Source organism: Crinia signifera, chromosome 6 (assembly GCF_055691185.1).
Source record: "Crinia signifera chromosome 6, ASM5569118v1, whole genome shotgun sequence".
Taxonomy (NCBI): domain Eukaryota; kingdom Metazoa; phylum Chordata; class Amphibia; order Anura; family Myobatrachidae; genus Crinia; species Crinia signifera.
In genome coordinates this window covers 4,618,680-4,633,857 of record NC_139222.1, presented here as the reverse complement: position 1 = coordinate 4,633,857, position 15,178 = coordinate 4,618,680, and the positions used below count along the sequence as shown (strand labels likewise).

The window sequence follows — 15,178 nt, the reverse complement described above, 5'->3', positions numbered from 1 at the left end:
GAATACAGAGGACGGGGACATCTCTCTGGGGTATTCCTGTTACTGGGCCCATCTGTAGGAGACACGCAGTGACTGAGGACATTGTATATATGTGATTATCCTGGGAATACAGAGGGCGGGGACATCTCTCTGGGGTATTCCTGTTACTGGGCCCATCTGTAGGAGACACGCAGTGACTGAGGACATTGTATATATGTGATTATCCTGGGAATACAGAGGACGGGGACATCTCTCTGGGGTATTCCTGTTACTGGGCCCATCTGTAGGAGACACGCAGTGACTGAGGACATTGTATATATGTGATTATCCTGGGAATACAGAGGACGGGGACATCTCTCTGGGGTATTCCTGTTACTAGGCCCATCTGTAGGAGACACACAGTGACTGAGGACATGGTATATATGTGATTATCAGATGCTGGGTGTATATAGGGGACCCCCATACCTGCTCTCCCCTGTACAATAAATGTCTCCTCTTACCCAGTGATGTGTTTGGCCGGTGATTCTCCATCATCACGTCCTTGTACAGACCCCTGTGTTCCTCTATATACTCCCCCTCCTGCATGGAGAGATGGACAGTGACATCCTGACACCTTATAGGCACCTGACACACACAATGGTACAGTCATCACCCAGACACATCCCCCCGGTTTTACTGTATAACGTCCCATTCCCAGCGGTCACCTCTCTCCTGTCACATCCCCCGGTGTTACTGTATAACGTCCCATTCCCAGCAGTCACCTCTCCGGTCACATCCCCCGGTGTTACTGTATAACGTCCCATTCCCAGCAGTCACCTCTCCGGTCACATCCCCCGGTGTTACTGTATAACGTCCCATTCCCAGCAGTCACCTCTCCGGTCACATCCCCGGTGTTACTGTATAACGTCCCAATCCCAGAAGTCACCTCTCCAGTCACATCCCCCGGTGTTACTGTATAATGTCCCATTCCCAGCAGTCACCTCTCCAGTCACATCCCCGGTGTTACTGTATAACGTCCCATTCCCAGCAGTCACCTCTCCGGTCACATCCACGGTGTTACTGTATATTACCCCATTCTCAGCAGTCACCTCTCCGGTCACATCCCCCGGTGTTACTGTATAACGTCCCATTCCCAGCAGTCACCTCTCCGGTCACATCCCCCGGTGTTACTGTATAACGTCCCATTCCCAGCAGTCACCTCTCCGGTCACATCCACGGTGTTACTGTATATTACCCTATTCTCAGCAGTCACCTCTCCGGTCACATCCCCCGGTGTTACTGTATAACGTCCCATTCCCAGCAGTCACCTCTCCGGTCACCACCGGTGTTACTGTATAACGTCCCATTCCCAGCAGTCACCTCTCCGGTCACATCCCCCGGTGTTACTGTATAACGTCTCATACCCAGCAGTCACATCCCCAGTGTTACTGTATAACGTCCCATTCCCAGCAGTCACCTCTCCAGTCACATCCCCCGGTGTTACTGTATAACGTCCCATTCCCAGCAGTCACCTCTCCAGTCACATCCCCCAGTGTTACTGTATAACGTCCCATACCCAGCAGTCACATCCCCAGTGTTACTGTATAACGTCCCATTCCCAGCAGTCACCTCTCCAGTCACATCACCCGGTGTTACTGTATAACGTCCCATTCCCAGCAGTCACCTCTCCGGTCACATCCCCGGTGTTACTGTATAACGTCCCATTCCCAGCAGTCACCTCTCCGATCACATCCCCGGGGTTACTGTATAATGTCCCATTCCCAGCAGTCACCTCTCCGGTCACATCCCCCGATGTTACTGTATATTACCCCATTCCCAGCAGTCACCTCTCCGTTCAAATCCCCGGTGTTACTGTATAACGTCCCATTCCCAGCAGTCACCTCTCCTGTCACATCCCCCGGTGTTACTGTATAACGTCCCATTCCCAGCAGTCACCTCTCCGGTCAGCAGCTGAATGATCTTGTTGGTGAGTTCCAGGATCTTCTGGTCATTGTGCCTCTCATGTATCAGTGAGTGAGGTGGAGGCACCGTGATGGGGCTCTGGGTTCTGCTCAGTCCTCCTGACACACGGGGACGGCTGCTGGGTGTCTCACACTCACCGGATGTCTTCTTCACTACTGTATAATCCTGTGTATTGGGGGAGACACCAAATATCATTATATACAATCCCAGATCCCATCACCTCCCTGTTTTATTACTATAGATATAAGTGATGTCACTGTCACCTCCCCAGTCACATCCCTGTATTATTACTATAGATATAAGTGATGTCACTGTCACCTCCCCGGTCACATCCCTGTACTATTACTATAGATATAAGTGATGTCACTGTCACCTCCCCAGTCACATCCCTGTATTATTACTATAGATATAAGTGATGTCACTGTCACCTCCCTGTATTATTACTATAGATATAAGTGATGTCACCGTCACCTCCCCGGTCACGTCCCTGTATTATTACTATAGATATAAGTGATGTCACTGTCACCTCCCTGGTCATGTCCCTGTATTATTACTATTTGTATAAGTGATGTCACTGTCACCTCCCCGGTCACGTCCCTGTATAATTACTATAGATATAAGTGATGTCACTGTCACCTCCCCGCTCACATCCCTGTATTACTATAGATATAAGTGATGTCACTGTCACCTCCCCGGTCACATCCCTGGATTATTGCTATAGATATAAGTGATGTCACTGTCACCTCCCCGGTCATATCCCTGTATTATTACTATAGATATTAGTGATGTCACTGTCACCTCCCCGGTCACGTCCCTGTATTATTACTATAAATATAAGTGATGTCACTGTCACCTCCCCGGTCAGCAGGTAGATGATCTCCAGGGTGATAGTTATTATCCTCTCAGTCCTGGGACTCCTGTCCGTCTCCATCCTCAGGGAATCAGTGAGAATACAGAACGTGTGACGTGTAATAAAGACTCCGGTTCCTCACAGCTGGAGCGCCTAGGAATAAATATTATACATATAACACGCCACAGAGAGCACATGTAACACAGATATGTAACACGGAGTAGCCAGGAAGTGCCCCTGTATAATAACAACAACAGGACACCACAGGCTGCTCCCTGTGTATAATAATAACAGGACACCACAGGCTGCTTCCCCTGTATACTAACAGGACACTACAGGCTGCCCCCCCTGTATAATAATAACAGGACACCACAGGCGACTCCCCCTGTATAATAGGACACCACAGGCTGCTCTCCCTGTATAAATTTAACAGGACACCACAGGCTGCTCCCCCTGTATTATAATAACAGGACACTATTTATTGAGGAAAGAGAGAATGTCACTAAAGTGGTGCACTTAGGAGAAAAAACTTTTACACTTAAAAAGTAACTTTTAATAGGAATAGCTGATAAAATGTTGCGAAATATAGACTAAAACAAAACATATAAGACACGGACAGTGTAGTTAAAAGGATACTAAATCCTCACACAGTGATCCCCACTGACCAGCCGTCCCCTATATTTATTGATTTTTCTAGTTTCAATTAGTGCGCGTTAAAGTAATACACAGATTTTTAAATTAGTCCTGTAAGTGTCCCATGGGTACAGTATGCATGAGGGAATTTTTAATAAATTATCCCATATATATTGGCGACAATACAGGTACTGGTATGTGTGGCAAGTGCTTCACATATATGAGACAGGGAATACAGCTCGGAGCCTGTAGTGTGAGGCAGCGTGCATGTATTTCCCTGACGCTGGCTGGGTTCAACTTAGGCAGCCCAATCCATGCGCTGGCAACTAAGTCAGCGCTGAAGTTCCTGGCGCCCGCAGTCTAAACCCCCCTGCCTCCCCTCCCCTCTTGAAATGTATTTTGTATATGTTTAGTGTAATTGGTGCGGCGTTTCAAACGGGCGTCACTCTCCAGTGAGTCCGTGGAGCTTGAGAAGCGGTGTGGTGGCGCCACTCACCGCAGCTCCTGATAGGGCAGTGTCTGACCGGCAGCGTCACCATCTGACAATCCGGCACGTACATGACACCCCTACACGTCAAGAAGCGGCGGCGGGTCCCTTCAGACAGCCGGGAACTCCAGCGCTGACTTAGTTGCCAGCGCATGGATTGGGCTGCCTAAGTTGAACCCAGCCAGCGTCAGGGAAATACATGCACGCTGCCTCACACTACAGGCTCCGAGCTGTATTCCCTGTCTCATATATGTGAAGCACTTGCCACACATACCAGTACCTGTATTGTCGCCATTATATATGGGATAATTTATTAAAAATTCCCTCATGCATACTGAACCCATGGGACACTTACAGGACTAATTAAAAAATCTGTGTATTACTTTAACGCGCACTAATTGAAACTAGAAAAATCAATAAATATAGGGGACGGCTGGTCAGTGGGGATCACTGTGTGAGGATTTAGTATCCTTTTAACTACACTGTCTGTGTCTTATATGTTTTGTTTTAGTCTATATTTCGCAACATTTTATCAGCTATTCCTATTAAAAGTTACTTTTTAAGTGTAAAAGTTTTTTCTCCTAAGTGCACCACTTTAGTGACATTCTCTCTTTCCTCAATAAATATTGTCTCTATCAGTGTCCCGTGGTAGCACCCCCGTACATACTCATTACTATTCAGAACGTCTTCAAGTGATTTAAATGATTTCTGATGTAATAGGGGTCCATGTAATTCCTTAAAAATATTTTTCCTGTGCGACTGGTGCAAACCTCCTTCTTTTTTTGCTCTTAATAACAGGACACCACAGGCTGCTCCCCCTGTATAATAATAATAGGACACCACATTCTGCTCTCCCTGTATAATAACAGGACACCACAGGCTGCTCCCTCTGTATAAAAATAATAATAGTAATAGGACACCACAGGCTGCTGCTCCTGTATAATAATAATAGTAACAGGACTCCACAGGCTGCTTCTCCTGTATACTAATAATAGTAACAGGACACCACAGGCTGCTCCTCCTGTATAATAATAACAGGACACCACAGGCTGCTCCCCCTGTATAATAATAACCGGACACCCCGGGTTGCTCCCCTTGTATAATAATAACAGGACACCACAGGCTGCTCCCCCTGTATAATAATAATAATAACAGTACACCACAGACTGCTCCCCCTGTATAATAATAACAGGACACCACATGCTGCTCCCCCTGTATAATAATAACAGTACACCACAGGCTGCTCCCCCTGTATAATAATAATAATACCAGGACACCACAGGCTGCTCCCCCTGTATAATAATAACATGACACTACATGCTGCTCCTCCTGTATAATAATAACAGCACACCCCAGGCTGCTCCCCCTGTATAATAATAACAAAAGGACACCACAAGCTGCTCCCCCTGTATAATAATAACAGGACACCACAGGCTGCTCCCCTTGTATAATAATAACGACAGGACACCACAGGCTGCTCCCCCTGTATAATAATAACAGGACACAACAGGCTGCTCCCCTTGTATAATAATAACAACGACAGGACACCACAGGCTGCTCCTCCTGTATAATAATAACAGAACACCACAGGCTCATCCCTCTATGTAATAATAACAGGACACCACAAGCTGCTCCCCCTGTATTATAATAATAATAGTAACAGGACACCACAGGCTGCTCCACCTGTATAATATCAGGACACTACAGACTCCTCCTCTGTATAATAATAACAGGACACCACAGGCTGCTCCCCCTCTATTATAATAATAGTAACAGGATACCACAGGCTGCTCCCCCTGTATATTAATAACAGGACAACACAGGCTGCTCCCCCTGTATAATAACAGGACACCACAGGCTGCTCCCCCTGTATAATAATAACAACAGGACACCACAGACTGCTCCCCCTGTATAATAATAACAGAACACCACAGGCTGCTCCCCCTGTATAATAATAACAGTACATCACAGGCTGTTCCTCCTGTATAATAATAACAGAACACCACATGCTGCTCCCCCTGTATAATAATAACAGGGCACTACAGGCTGCTCCCCCTGTATAATAATAACAGGACACTACAGGCTGCTCCCCCTGTATAATAACAGGAAACTACAGGCTGCTCCCCCTGTATAATAATAACAGGACACCACAGGCTGCTCCCCCTGTATAATAATAATAACAGGCCACCACAGGCTGTTCCTCCTGTATAATAATAACAACAGAACACCACATGCTGCTCCCCCTGTATAATAATAACAACAGGACACTACAGGCTGCTCCCCCTGTATAATAACAGGAAACTACAGGCTGCTCCCCCTGTATAATAATAACAGGACACCACAGGCTGCTCCCCCTGTATTATAATACGTATGTGTGTTATTTGTGAGACACACACACCCGGTACCCACAGTCCCAACATAATACACATATACCTGTAACACGGCAGCTGCCATTACACCATAGCCCTGGCGTGACAATCGGCAGAGAAGAATACAAAGTGTCCTCAGTAGAGGAGGGCGGCGGCCATGTTCCCGGAGCCCCAGAATACTTCTCTGTCACACGCTCTCCCCCTGGTGGACGCCGGCAGCATCTGCAGCTAGAGGGCGCTGTGTACGTGCGTCATGAGGGCGGGGTCACGTGTCCGGGATCCCGGTATTTCTCGCTTTCTCCCCCCTGGGGCAGATAATTGGGGGCTGCTCCTGTCACTCAGGTATTACCCCGCCCACTGGTGCAGCAGCAGCAGAGTATAATGAGCCAGGTTCCAGCCGTGTGAGGGGCGTCCTGTAATGGAGTGTCAGCTCCTGGGGTGAGGGTGGTGCACCCTTGTATGTACCAGCAGCCAATCTCTATGTGGTGTCCTGTTATTATTATACAGGGGGAGCAGCCTGTGGTGTCCTGTTATTATTATACTGGGGGAGCAGACTGTGGTGTACTGTTATTACATACCCTCCAACATTTGACTGGCAGAAATCGGTACACATCCAGAAAGGGGCGTGGTCACTGACAAATGGGCGTGGTCAATTGCAAAGGGGAGGTGTGGCCATGCCCCCTTTCCGAGTTTTTACTAGGCATTTTTTTCCCCATATATGTATTATCCCCAGTTGACCAATCCCACCGTTCTCTCCATCCACAGCAAAAGTACAGTACTAGTAACTGACACACATCACTCTGCAATAATAACACCACCACAGTAACACACCTGGAGAAACATACATTACATCAAAGAGTGTGCCTCCTGCAATACAAATTACCAATCTTACAAGTATGACAGCCAAATGCACCTACGCAGAGGAGTCTAATGGCAACATACTACTCCCCTCTCTATACTATTTTCGCTACCATCTCCTGCACAATGCCACATAATAGTGCTCCTTGCCTGTCTCACTCACAGGCTGCCGCTTCTGAAACAGAGATTCCCGGCCGCTGAGTGCCCTCATCTCCAGCCACTGATCCTGCAACTGCTGCTCCACGACCGCGGCTTCCGGCAAATACACTTCAGGAGAGTCTGCTGTGCCATATGATGTAATGGTGCGACACACGCTGGCCGGGACCTGGCGAAATGCACCCCTGGGAACGGGTGAGAGCCGCTGTAAGGGCCAAAATAAATTCACAACACATCGCTTATCATGTAGTGCAGGAGGAAAGCCGCCTCAACCATAAAACCGGTACAATCGGTACAATTTGTTTTAGCCGGTACAGACTGTTAAAAAACGGTACTGTACCGGCTAAAACGGTACAGTTGGAGGGTATGTTATTATTATACTGGGGGAGCAGCCTGGGTGTCCTGTTATTTTACAGGGGAGCAGCCTGTGGTGTCCTAATATTATTCTACAGGGGGAGCAGCCTGTGGTGTCCTGATATTATACAGGAGGAGCAGTCTGTGGTGTCCTGTATTCTCATTATTATACAGGGGGAGCAGCCTGTGGTGTCCTGTTGTTATTATTATACAGGGAGAGCAGCCTGTGGTGTCCTGATATTATACAGGAGGAGCAGCCTGTGGTGTCCTGTATTCTCATTATTATACAGGCGGAGCAGCCTGTGGTGTCCTGATATTATTATACAGGGGGAGCAGCCTGTGGTGTCCTGTTATTATTATACAGGGGGTGTAGCCTGTGGTGTCCTGTTATTATTATACAGGGGGAGCAGCCTGTGGTGTCCTGTTATTATTATACAGGGGGAGCAGCCTGTGGGGTCCTGTTATTATTATACAGGGGGAGCAGCCTGTGGTGTCCTGTTATTATTATACAGGGGGAGCAGCCTGAGGTGTCCTGTTGTTATTATTATACAGGGGGAGCAGCCTATGGTGTCCTGTTATTATTATACAGGGGGAGCAGCCTGTGGTATCCTGTTATTATTACACAGGGGGAGCAGCCTGTGGTGTCCTGTTATTATACAGGGGGAGCAGCCTGTGGGGTCCTGTTATTATTATACAGGGGGAGCAGCCTGTGGTGTCCTGTTACTATTATACAGGGGGAGCAGCCTGTGGTGTCCTGCTATTAATATACAGGGGGAGCAGCCTGTGGTGTCCTGTTATTATTATACAGGGGGAGCAGCCTGTGGTGTCCTGTTATTATTATACAGGGGGAGCAGCCTGTGGTGTCCTGTTATTATTATACAAGGGAACCAGCCTGTGGGGTCCTGTTATTATTATACAGGGGGAGCAGCCTGTGGGGTCCTGTTATTATTATACAGGGGGAGCAGCCTATGGTGTCCTGTTACTATTATACAGGGGGAGCAGCCTGTGGTGTCCTGTTATTATTATACAGGGGGAGCAGCCTGTGGTGTCCTGTTATTATTATACAAGGGGTGTAGCCTGTGGTGTCCTGTTATTATTATACAGGGGGAGCAGCCTGTGGTGTCCTGTTATTATTATACTGGGGGAGCAGACTGTGGTGTACTGTTATTATTATACTGGGGGAGCAGCCTGGGTGTCCTGTTATTTTACAGGGGAGCAGCCTGTGGTGTCCTAATATTATTCTACAGGGGGAGCAGCCTGTGGTGTCCTGATATTATACAGGAGGAGCAGTCTGTGGTGTCCTGTATTCTCATTATTATACAGGGGGAGCAGCCTGTGGTGTCCTGTTGTTATTATTATACAGGGAGAGCAGCCTGTGGTGTCCTGATATTATACAGGAGGAGCAGCCTGTGGTGTCCTGTATTCTCATTATTATACAGGCGGAGCAGCCTGTGGTGTCCTGATATTATTATACAGGGGGAGCAGCCTGTGGTGTCCTGTTATTATTATACAGGGGGTGTAGCCTGTGGTGTCCTGTTATTATTATACAGGGGGAGCAGCCTGTGGTGTCCTGTTATTATTATACAGGGGGAGCAGCCTGTGGGGTCCTGTTATTATTATACAGGGGGAGCAGCCTGTGGTGTCCTGTTATTATTATACAGGGGGAGCAGCCTGAGGTGTCCTGTTATTATTATACAGGGGGAGCAGCCTATGGTGTCCTGTTATTATTATACAGGGGGAGCAGCCTGTGGTATCCTGTTATTATTACACAGGGGGAGCAGCCTGTGGTGTCCTGTTATTATACAGGGGGAGCAGCCTGTGGGGTCCTGTTATTATTATACAGGGGGAGCAGCCTGTGGTGTCCTGTTACTATTATACAGGGGGAGCAGCCTGTGGTGTCCTGCTATTAATATACAGGGGGAGCAGCCTGTGGTGTCCTGTTATTATTATACAGGGGGAGCAGCCTGTGGTGTCCTGTTATTATTATACAGGGGGAGCAGCCTGTGGTGTCCTGTTATTATTATACAAGGGAACCAGCCTGTGGGGTCCTGTTATTATTATACAGGGGGAGCAGCCTGTGGGGTCCTGTTATTATTATACAGGGGGAGCAGCCTATGGTGTCCTGTTACTATTATACAGGGGGAGCAGCCTGTGGTGTCCTGTTATTATTATACAGGGGGAGCAGCCTGTGGTGTCCTGTTATTATTATACAGGGGGTGTAGCCTGTGGTGTCCTGTTATTATTATACAGGGGGAGCAGCCTGTGGTGTCCTGTTACTATTATACAGGGGGAGCAGCCTGTGGTGTCCTGTTATTATTATACAGGGGGAGCAGCCTGTGGTGTCCTGTTATTATTATACAGGGGGTGTAGCCTGTGGTGTCCTGTTATTATTATACAGGGGGAGCAGCCTGTGGTGTCCTGTTATTATTATACAGGGGGAGCTGCCTGTGGTGTCCTGTTATTATTATACAGGGGGTGTAGCCTGTGGTGTCCTGTTATGATTATACAGGGGGAGCAGCCTTTGGTGTCCTGTTGTTGTTATTATTATACAGGGGGTGTAGCCTGTGGGGTCCTGTTATTATACAGGGGGAGCAGCCTGTGGGGTCCTGTTATTATTATACAGGGGGTGTAGCCTGTGGTGTCCTGTTATTATTATACAGGAGGAGCAGCCTGTGGTGTCCTGTTATTATTATACAGGGGGAGCAGCCTGTGGTGTCCTGTTACTATTATACAGGGGGAGCAGCCTGTGGGGTCCTGTTATTATACAGGGGGAGCTGCCTGTTGTGTCCTGTTATTATTATACAGGGGGAGCAGCCTGTGGGGTCCTGTTATTATTATACAGGGGGAGCAGCCTGTGGTGTCCTGTTATTATTATACAGGGGGAGCAGCCTGTGGTGTCCTGTTATTATACAGGGGGAGCAGAATTTGGTGTCCTGTTATTATTATACAGGGGGAGCAGCCTGTGGTGTCCTGTTATTATTATACAGAGGGAGCAGCCTGTGGTGTCCTGTTATTATTATACAGGGGGAGCAGCCTGTGGTGTCCTGATATTATTATACATGGGGAGCAGCCTTTGGTGTCCTGTTATTATACAGGGGGAGCAGCCTTTGGTGTCCTGTTGTTCTACAGGGGAAATTAATATTAATTGTTATTCTACATGCCAATGCGCCTGCTCCTGCACACTCCCCCCCAGAGCGAGCTACCTGACAGAATGGGAGCGGGCTGGGTGAAGGGGCCGGGTATACAGCCACAGCCCAGCCACCAGGGGTCAAATTGCACGCTATTGGTTATTGGGATGAGGGAGGTTTTTAATTTCCCCCTACGTTATAGCTGATATGTACACAAGCCCACTGGCTCCTCATAAACCAGCCTATATTTAGGGGGTCCCCATGCGGCCAGGGTCCCTGCCCGGGCTGACCAGTTAGGGGTTAATGCTTTGGCCTGGGGAACTTATATATAACTGACTGTTTGGGCCCGGTGCTGGGGACCCCTGCTCATTTTGACCCCTGTATTTTAGGAACCAGGATATGATTCGTATCGGCCAAATATGGCTGATCAGCTGTATATACAAGCGGCCGATCAACCACATTCGGCTGATTGTAACTTAGCCGATGACCAGGACCCGGCCGTATTACAGATGGAATGGGTACGGATGATGCATTCCTACCCACTCGATCTTAGTAATTGTATCCCTTAGCGTACACGACTTGAGTAGAGGGTGACAAATCATCTACGGACCACATCTCCGGACTGCCTTCTCTAGCCCTATCAAGGCATCCCCGACTCCACCACGGGATACTGTAAGAGGGCAATCATTAACCCCTTGATTGGTGGGTTTTGCTGGGGCAGGACAAACCTACTGGGGCAGGTTTGTCCGGCAAAACCCACCACAGATAGTGGGAAGCCGCTGCTCCCCCCCTCAACTCTGCTCCGGTTTTAGTACGCCGGAGCTAGCTCCCCTGCTGCTGCTGGCTCCCCTGCCGCCGACCATCCCCGAGCCTGCCGCCTACGTCACTGATCCAAATAGTGATTGCGGCAGGGGAGCTCTGGCGGCGTACGATCGTCGGAGCAGAGGGGGTGGTGGTGACAGGAGGGAGGGGGGGTGACGGGGGGACCCCTAAAGGTAGTGCGCCAGTGGTGCACCACTGGCGGGCACCTAATGCAAAAAGTGGTATGCCCGGAAATTTTCCGGGACAGCCCACTGCGGCAGCGCAGCTGAGCCCGGAAAATTTCCGGGCATACGACTCAAAGGGTTAATGGAAGTAGACAGTCCCCATCTGAACTGGCCTCTCGGAGATGAATCTTTCCTGTGGGAATTCATGGACCACTTAGTAGCCTATTCTTCCACCAAAGAGTGTCCTTGTAAGAGCCGCAACACTGACTTAATAAACGAGGCCAATAGCACTGCAAAAATTGTCCTCACAGCCGGTCTCCGCTCAAGTTTTTAAACTTTAGAAAACCAATCTCTTCAGGTGGCTCTGGAACAGAACTACTAGCTCTTTGTGAGACAGGTGCAGCTTGTTCCTCTGGAGCCAAACTAGCCTTCAGGAAAATAGATAAGGAAAGTGTATCGGATACGTAACCGCATATCGTCCTCCGATGGAGGGGAGTATGATCTTCTCAGGAACAAGTGTCTCCACCCAGCGGTTAGAGTCTACTGGGGAAACACATATAGGACCTTATTCTGGCTGACTCGCCTTGCGAATGGTTAGCCGGCACCACCCATTTGCACGGGGTGCGTTAGCAAGGCTTATGAACGGATGTTTTACATGAACATCCATTCGCATGCCAGTGGGAACCTCCCCCATCTTTCGACGGTTGCTGACCATCGAATGATGGTGAAAGCGCACACATAGAGAAGGCTGGTCCAGCGCCCCCATACATCCCGTTGTGTCAGCTCTGTCCCCCTCCCCCCGCGCGCGTCACGGACAGATTAGCATGTGTAAGCCCAAAGTTTTTGTGGGAATGCCCAATAAAAGGCTGGGCATTCACATATGCTATTGGCCCAGTCTGGCACCCCACGCCCCTCTCCACCCCCTGCTCGCAAGGCTGGGTGCGTGCGTATACACATGCGCAGAAATGCTGCTGCGCATACCCAAAACATCGGTTCGTGCGAATTCATGGCCAAGCAATAATAAGGGCCATAGAACGGAGGAATTCGATTAGCTGGCACCAAGAATCCTCTTCTTAACCGGAGTTGAGTGAAAAGATCTTCAAATGTTTTGCTCAAATATGTGAAAAATAAAATCCAAAATGTGTAGAATCGTTTACATCATATTATTTCATGTATCGGGTGAAAAAGAGAAGTGTGGATTCGCTGTATAGGGGTATACAAGACTCTCTCCACTAGGGTGGGGACACATTCCCGAGAAGACCATTCTCCCCTCTATCGGAGGTCTATATGAGTTTATGTATTCAATACACTTGCTCATCTATTCTCCTGTTGACTTGTTATTCCCACTGTTTTGTTTCATGCTTGTTTTGAGATGTTGGTGACATCATCGGAAATTATGGAGGTTATTCTAGTTCACTTGCAAAGCTGTAATTCTAGAGCGCTCACAGATCTAAGACACCTCTCCGGTGTCTTACACCTGCGGGCTCCCTGTACAGGAAGAGGGCGCTAAGCTGCCCACACCCACGTCATGGGCAAATTTCCATGGGAACGCCCCTGAAATGCTGAACGTGACCACGGCCTGCCGCCAAACGCCCCCCACTGGCACTGTAGTGTGTGAGCGGCCGACGAATAATCAATTCGCCGTGCACACTCGCATGTTTATGCTCAGTCGGTAAACATCGCTCTTCTGTGTGAATGCGCAGAAGTGTAATCAAACGAGAATAACCTCCTATATCTTGTGCCATTAGCTGAAGGGCACAAAGAACTGAATGCCAACTATATAGGAATAACTAGAGAATGCTAAAACTACTAAAAGAAAACAGCTGAACAGATCTTCAGCGTGGCACTGGTAATTTGCACTGAAGAGCATTCAAACAGGTTTCTAAATAGCACAGGTAATTGCAGTGCCGAGAGCAGCTGGCAAAATCTTCCACATCGTACAGGTAACTTGCATAGTTAGGAAATGCTGACCGATCCCAGGTTTTCTGAATAGAACCGATTAGTTGAACTGAGGAGACCTACTGGTAGATCTTCCAGATAGCACAGGTAAATAAGCTCTCCTGAGCAAGCCATCACCAGAACCAACAGAATCAGATTCATTACAACCCACAAAGGAGTGCAAACAGAAATCCTAAACAGCCAATCATATGTCCAGAAACCAAACAAGGCTCAGAACTCAGCGGAAGCAATCAAGAGTCAGAAGACAGCCCAGTGTGATAACTCCTGTTCAGCACGGCGGACTGGTTACCAGGAGACTGACTGAATCCCCTAGAGCTGGGGTAGCCAACCCTAGTCCTCGAGAGCTACCAACAGTGCATATTTTGCAGGTCTCCTCGCAGAATCACGAGTGAGCTAATTAGCTCCATCTGGGTATCTTTTAAAATGTGTCAGTGATTAATGAGTGCAGCAGCTAGGTTGTCTGGAAAATGTGAACTGTTAGTAACTCCCGAGGGCTAGGGTTGGCTACCACTGGTCTAGAGCAAACCGAGCCGGTTGCTGCGAAACTGTTTCTTTAATTTTCTAACACGTAGAACGCCTGAATCCATGTAAAATCAAAAATAGTGAAAGTATGCAGAGAGTAATGAGGAGAATTTATTGTAATTTATATGTGGAGCGATGGGTTGATTCCTTCAGCAACGTATTGAGAAAGAACAAAGCACCGATACTGGTGAATTGTTTGAGGGTGGCAGCTGTCTAAGTGTACACCGGGGGGGGGGGGCGTGGCTTGGCCGGGCTGGTGAGCGGACGCAGGGTGAGTGAGCTCCGCTACTATCCTTCTGAATATCCTGCATGAGGGGCTCCGGGCACCTTTAAATCTACTCGGTGCTCTCTCTGACGCTCCCCTGTACATGTCGCACTGCCCGATACCTGCTTGGGGCAACTTGCGGAGCTGCGGTCGCTCTCCTGCACGCTGATCCTGTCCGCTCGGGCGGGCGCCATCTTGAAAATCCTGTCTGGCGGAGCTTCTGCATACCCGCCGACCTGCTGTGCCTGTTGTCTGCCGGCTGTCTGGTACCTCTCTGTGGCTCTTCACGGACTACTGCTCTGCCTCAATTGCTGACAGCCTGCTGCTGAGGATTTGTGTGAGTGCTCCGGGGAAGTACTATTGGAGCGGGCTGTTTTATTCAAACTGCTACAATGGTCGCCATTTTGGGGCTCAGACATGAATGGTGACATTCCTGGGTGAAATACAACCTACTACACCCTACATACTCCACCCTGCTATATTTATATTGCTGGTCTGTTTACTGGAGGGTGCAGACCTCTGGCTGCCCTTAATTCATTATTAGATTTAAGCAAACACACTCAACCTTTGTCTTTGTTTAATTTGTATTGCGGCCATAGCTACATCACATCCTTCCTACCTAAAAGTGGGTTAGCCCTGGTGGTGTGCTAGCCACCACCTTGGTGCTGCT

General features: G+C 48.6%; 1 protein-coding gene and 1 long non-coding RNA gene across 8 annotated transcripts in view; both read right to left on the bottom strand.

Moving 5' to 3' along the window:
* Window positions 1–15,178, bottom strand: part of LOC146009882 (uncharacterized) — a 227,902-nt gene that overhangs the window by 187,217 nt on the left and 25,507 nt on the right. Inside the window, exon 1 of one of the 6 annotated variants that reach the window (XM_083150476.1) lies at window positions 480–555. The exons of the other annotated variants lie outside the window; for them this stretch is intronic. Within the exon in view, the coding sequence (XP_083006602.1) occupies window positions 480–513 (34 nt within the window). The 5' untranslated portion in view covers window positions 514–555. Of the gene's footprint in view, window positions 1–479; window positions 556–15,178 lie in introns of those variants that run through there. 6 annotated transcript variants of the gene reach the window in all.
* LOC146009900 (uncharacterized) lies at window positions 1,920–7,391 on the bottom strand. Of its 2 annotated transcripts, none has more exons than XR_014444697.1 (3): window positions 7,302–7,391; window positions 2,795–2,944; window positions 1,920–2,106 (listed from the first exon to the last, which is right to left on the bottom strand). It is a non-coding gene; the product is annotated as an uncharacterized LOC146009900 (long non-coding RNA). The 2 variants fall into 2 exon arrangements; XR_014444698.1 differs by lacking the exon at window positions 7,302–7,391 and adding an exon at window positions 6,345–6,502.